At 46.4% G+C, this 6473-nt stretch overlaps 1 protein-coding gene across 2 annotated transcripts in view; it reads right to left on the bottom strand.

Moving 5' to 3' along the window:
* Nucleotides 1–5991, bottom strand: part of ABCC4 (ATP binding cassette subfamily C member 4) — a 186706-nt gene extending 180715 nt beyond the window's left edge. Inside the window, exon 1 of one of the 2 annotated variants that reach the window (XM_052650310.1) lies at nucleotides 5903–5991. In XM_052650310.1, coding sequence (XP_052506270.1) covers nucleotides 5903–5976 — 74 coding nt within the window. In that variant the 5' untranslated portion in view covers nucleotides 5977–5991. The remainder of the gene's footprint in view (nucleotides 1–5902) is intronic. The other variant, XM_052650309.1, reaches the window with a different exon arrangement.
* Between the last annotated feature and the right edge of the window lie 482 nt (nucleotides 5992–6473).

Here is a 6473-nt window from a genome sequence, read left to right on the forward strand (position 1 = left end):
TTTAAGGCAAAATGGTTGTCTGAGGATGCCTTACAAATAGCTGGGAAAAGAAGAGGATGAAAGGCAAAGAAGAAAAGGAAAGATGTATGCCCATCTGAATGCAGAGTTCCACAGAATATCATGGAAATAAGAAAACCTTCCTAAGTGATCAATCATAAAAAAAATAGAAGAAAAACAATAGACTGGGAAAGACTAGAGATCTCTTCAAGAAAATTAGAGACACTAAGAGGACATTTCCTGCAAAGATGGGCACAATAAAGGACAGAAACAGTATGGACCCTACAGAAGTAGAAGATATTAAAAAGAGGTGGCAAGAATACACAGGAGAACTACACAAAAAAAACATCTTAATGACCCAGATAACCACGATGGTGCGATCATTCACCTAAAGCCAGACATCTGTGACTGTGAAGTCAAGTGGGCCTTACGATGCATCATTATGAACAACACTAGTGGATGTGATGGAATTCCAGCTAAACTATTTCAAATCCTAAAAGATGATGCTGTGAAAGTGCTGCACTCTATGTGCCAACAAATTTGGAAAACTCAGCACTGACCACAGGACTGGAAAAGGTTAGTTTTCATTCCAATCCCAAAGAAAGGCAATACCAAAGACTGTTCAAACTACTGCACAACTGTACTTATCTCTCCCGCTAGCAAAGTAATGCGCAAAATTCTCCAAGCTAGGCTTGAACAGTACACAAACCGAAAACTTCCAGGTGTTCAAGCTGGATTTAGAAAACAGAGGCACCAGAGATAAAGTTGCCAACATCCGCTGGATCATCAAAAAGAACAAGAGAATTCCAGAAGAACATCTACTTCTGTTTATTGACTACACCAAAGCCTTTGATTGTGTGGATCACAAAACACTGTGGAAAGTTCAAGAGATGGGAATACCAGACCACCTTACCTGCCTACTGAGAAATCTGTATGCAGGTCAAGAAGCAACAGTTAGAACCAGACATGGAATAACAGACTGGTTCCAAATTGGGAAAGGATTATGACAAGGCTGTATGTTTTCACCCTGCTTATTTAACTTCTGTGCAGAGTACATCATGCAAAATGCTAAGCTGGATGAAGCACAAGCTGGAATCAACATTGCCGGGAGAACTATCAATAACCCGAGATATGCAGATGATACCACCCTTATGGCAGAAAACGAAGAGGAACTCAGGAGCCTCTTGATGAAAGTGAAAGAGGAGACTGAAAAAGCTGGCATAAAACTCTACATTCAAAAAATGAAGGTCATGGCACCTGGTCCCATCACTTCAAGGCAAATAGAAGGGGAAACAATGGAAACAGTGACAGACTTGCCTTTCTTGGGCTCAAAAATCACTGCAGATAGTGACTGCAGCCATGACATTAAAAGATGCTTACTCCTTAGAAGAAGAGCTATGACAAACCTACACAGCATATTAAAAAGCAGAGACATTACTTTGCTGACAAAGGTCCATATAGTCAAAGCTATGTCTTTTTCAGTAGTCATGTTTGGATGTGAGAGTTGGACCATAAAGAAAGCTGAGCACCAAAGAATTGATGCTTTTGAACTGTGGTGTTGGAGAAGACTCGTGAGAGTCCCTTGGACTGCAAGGAGGTCCAACAAGTCCATCCTAAAGGAAATCAGTCCTGAATATTCATTGAAAAGACTGATGCTGAAGCTGAAACTCCAATACCCTGGCCACCTGATCCAAAGAACTGACTCATTAGAAAAGACCCTGATGCTGGGAAAGACTGAGGGCAGGACGACAGAGGATGAGATGGTTGGATGGCATCACAGACTCGATGAACATGAGTTTGAGCAAACTGCGGGAGATGATTGACAGGGAAGCCTGGTGTGCTGCAGTCCATGGGGTCACAAAGAATCAGACACAACTGAGCGACTGAACTGACTGACTGATGGAACAAGTGAATGTGGTCCAAGATCCTACTCAACCCTCATCTCTGTGGATAGGTCCTGTACTAACCCTCAACCTGCTGGCCTCTTGGACGAAAGTGGTTGAGAAATGCAGAGCACACCCCAGGGGGCTGAAGTGCAGGACAGCAGGGACACCGCCAGGGAGAGTCTCAGCAGACTGGAGAATCCAGTCCCCAAGCTGGACACAGTTCATTAACTGTGCTCCTTATTTTCAATAACAGGGATGAGCAAGAATTATTCAATAAACCATGACAGGAAAATGGGCTCTTTCAGGAAAAAATGAAATTCTAATTGGCTTTATTGTTAGAAATGAAACAAGATTAAAATAAAATGCCTACAGAGATTTAAATGATGCTGGGATTTTACAAAGACATATTATAAAAGCAAGAAACCAAATAGCTTGATATACTTAATAACATTTAAAACCTCTAAATTCAGAGAAATGAAAATCTGTAAAGTTATAAGTGCTATTACAAGTTATTTCAAAAATATAAATGCCTCATATGAAAAAAATCTATTAATACACAATTCGATAAATAAATAAATAAATGGTCAATAGGCACCAAAAAGAGGTTCTATTTTTACAAATCAAACAAATTGAAATTAAAAATGTTTGATATTATCGGACTTCCCGGGGGTCCAGTGGTTAAGACTCTACTCTTCCACTGCCAAGGAGCACAGGTTCCATCCCCAGCCAGGGAACTAAGATCCCGGATGCCTCATGGCAGGACCAAAAAGCAAAGACTGTTTGATATTAACCTTAGACCTAGAAGAATTAATTTAGGTATTCAAAGTTGACACTTAAATAAGCTCACAAACAGCTGTGAAGAGGGCAAATTGGTCCGACCTCATGGAAAACAATTTGGCCTTTCACTGGTCATTTTATGTCTGAGGATATAGAAAAAGGAAAGATGCACCACAATACAAGATCATGGATATTCATCACATCATAATCAGCAATAAACTGTGCTAAACAAAAGTGAAAGACTGCATAAATTGCAATTAAATACCATGTTTTGAAGATTTGTATTAAATGTTAACCAAAGAAAATTAAGAAGGTTTCAAGATTCAAAACTATTTTGTTTTATACAAAAAATGAATATGGGTAAGCAGGTGTGCATAAAAATTTCTAGGGGAAAGACTAAGAAACAATCAAAATATCAGTTAAGTGTACTTGGCTAATAAAAACAAATCCTTATTCTTTTCTTGCCTTATAGTTTTAAATTTCTTACACAAATAGAAAAAAAATGTATATTTTTCTATAAAATCCACAACAATTACCAACACCCATATTGGTAAAGGGTATATCCTTATACCCTACCTGCAAACTGTTGTGAAACACTAAACCGCAGATGAAATTTAAAGTATATACCCAAGGAGAACATGAAAACTCGGTTTTTCTCTACAAGGTGAGCCTTCTCTCTGGGCAAAACTTCCTGGCTGGGCTCAGTTCATCATTCCCTTGGTAGTCAAGTTGGGTACAGAAGGAAATCACTAAGGTACTTCAGGCTTTGAATACAAGACAGCTATTATGGTCAACAACTAAGTCTGCAAACTCTGAACACCCTCTCCTCGGGATCGTCATTCCCCACCATGGATGGAACCCGCCACCCCCCTGTACTACAAGAGCAGAGTCTTAACCACTGGTCTGCCAGGGAAGTCTGGACCCCTTTTTAAAAGATTATACTGAAGTAACAATGCCAGTGGGAGGAGTGGCTTAAAGCAGTTGCCAGAAAAAAAAAATTTTTAAGCAAGTTGCCAGCATCAACCTTCCACCAGAATCACCTGGAACGCTTCTTTAAACCTCATCCACAGCTTCTAATTTTACAGAACTAATCTAGAATGAGTGCAGGAAAACTGCATTTCTAACAGGCTCCCAAGTCCACATATATAGTCAAAGCTATGGTTTTCCAGTAGTCATGTATGGATATGACAGTTGGACCATAAGGAAGATTGAGCACCAAAGAACTGATGTTTTTGAACTGTGGTGTTGAAGAAGATTCTTGAGAGTCCCCTGGACTGCAAGAAGATCAATCCAGGCCATCCTAAAGGAAATCAATCCTGAATATCCACTGGAAGGACTGATGGTGAAGCTGAAGCTTCAATACTCTGGCCACCTGATGTGAAGAGCTGACTCATCAGAAAAGACCCTGATGCTGGGAAAGATTGAAAGCAGGAGGAGACAGGGACGACAGAGGATGAGATGGTTGGATGGCATCACGAACTCGATGGGCATGAGTGTGAGCAAACTGCGGGAGATGAATATGGACAGGGAAGCCTGGTGTGCTTCCACACCATGGGGTTGCAAACAGTCGGACACAACTGAGTGACTGAACAACAGGCTCCCAGGTGAGGAGGATGCTGCAGGTCTGAGAGCTGTACTTTGAGAAAAGCCGCCCTAAAGCTTGATTATAGATGTTTCACATGCATCATCTCCCACAGCAAGAACCTGAATTGTCTACAAGAACAAAGGTGTGTTTGGAATCGCGTTCTTTGTGCATTTAGGAACAAGTAAGCATACCAACTGGTAGGCTGCAGTCCATGGGGTCGCTAAGAGTCCAGCACGACTGAGCGACTTCACTGTCGCTTTTCACTTTCATGCATTGGAGAAGGAAATGGCAACCCACTCCAGTGTTCTTACCTGGAGAATCCCAGAGACAATGGGCCCCCGTCTATGGGGTCGCACAGAGTCAGACACGTCTGAAGCGACTTAGCAGTAGCAGCAGCAAGCATACCAACAGAAAGTTACACACAGGTTACAACAGTTACAGGTTAAACAGAACAGTTAACAGAACTACAGTTACACACACAGGAATCACAGACTCAGAAGTCAGACTGCCTAGTTCAGGATCCCACTCCACCACTTACTCACCATGTGATGTAGGCAACTTCCTCAACCTCTATGCTTCAGTACCTTCAGCTGTAAAAGATAATAGCTCCATCTGCTCCCACAGGAAAACTGGAAATGGGTGTCTACCACAATCAATGAGGTCCTCACTTTCCATTTCCATGCATACATTTTTAAAATCCACAAAAACTGTCTTGGAGAGTTCCTTGCCCTGCCTGACGTTACAGGAACAACAAATCGCTTCTCTGAAGGCTAGAGATCTGGACAAGACCCCACAGACTTCAGGTACCCCAACCCCAGAGTGTTCTTCAAAGGTGGAAGGGTAAATAAATATTCACAATAGGGAAAGCGGTTGGTCAAAAGACATACTCCAGTCGTCGCTGTGTGTCCCAGGCAAATGCAAAACATGTTCAAGAATAGTGTCCCCATTCATTACATAAAAATTGTTTCTTTACCCATTACAAATTTGCCTTAATTAGGTACCAGACACACACAGACAGAAGAAGGGAGGGAGAGAGACACGGTCACAGACAGAGAGCCGGGTTCAACTGGCCGGCAGATGTCCCATAGGGAATATGGTTAAAGATGGAGACATTATTGGAAGACGACAATTGGTCCAGGGCACTAATTACATAAAGGAAGCTGCTCATAAGCTGCTTGCTTAGCGGGGGTAAAAAACGAAAAAAAAGTGCAACTCTAGCTCGGAAGAGCAAATTCCCAGAGCAGTATTGGAGAAGCCGGCTAAGGGTAGGGTGGAGGGGGGCAGCGGGGTGGTGGGGGGAGGGTCCGGTCCATTCTCCGGCTGGGCGGTGACTCCCCCTGGGCAGCCTCGGTTCTCCGCCTCCGGCTCCAGCTGCTCCCTCTGCTCCAGGAACCGGAGGCTGCCAGAGCGGCGAGCAAATATACTGGGATAGCCGGCGACCCCGCGACCACGTCCCCCTCCTCGGCCTGCTCCCCACACCCCCACAAGCCGGCCAGCCGGCGGGGACCACGCGGCCGGCGCGGGGCGGCCCCACCGGCGGCAAGAAGCCGGGCGGCCTGAGGGAGAGCGGAAAGCGCCTCTGGCCACGAAAGGCGAAGGCGGCATCAGTACCCGCCCCACGGTGGCGGGGTTATCACAGCCCAGGCGGGGCGCTCACCAGAAGAACACGCGCGAGCAGAGGTTCGCGTTCCGCAGCGGGTTGGGCTTCACCTCCGGGTACACCGGTTGCATCTTGCCGGCCGGGGCGAGCGCGGTTTGAGATCCGGCCGCTGAGGCGTCGGTGCCGCCTGCTGCTCCGGGAGGTGTTGGCCGGGATGCTGGACTTCAGGCCGCCGCGCCAGTCTGCGCAGCGGGAGCCAGAGAACCACTGGCTTCCGGAAGCCGAGCGCCTGCGGCCCGCCGGGTCCCCGCCTCCCAAGGCCGCGCCGCCTCCCGGGCCCGCCGGGAGGACGCCGGCAAAGCTCCGCGGCCGGATCGCCGGGAGCCCAGAGCCACAGGCCGCGAGCGGGGGCGCCGGCGGCGCCTAAAGTTGGCCTGGGCTGAGGTTGCCCGGAGGAGGGCGAAGGTGCTAGGCGAAGGGAGGAGGGTAAACGCACCGCCCGGCACACGGGGCTCAGCGCCTAGGCGGCCACGTGCTCGCACCTGGCTGCGAACGCGGCCTTAGTTATTGCTCCCAGCCCGGTACCCGCCCACCCGCCCCAGAACATGGAGAGGGGAGGCGCCGTAAT

The sequence above is a fragment of the Budorcas taxicolor genome, chromosome 12, assembly GCF_023091745.1.
Source record: "Budorcas taxicolor isolate Tak-1 chromosome 12, Takin1.1, whole genome shotgun sequence".
Classification (NCBI taxonomy): Eukaryota; Metazoa; Chordata; class Mammalia; order Artiodactyla; family Bovidae; genus Budorcas; species Budorcas taxicolor.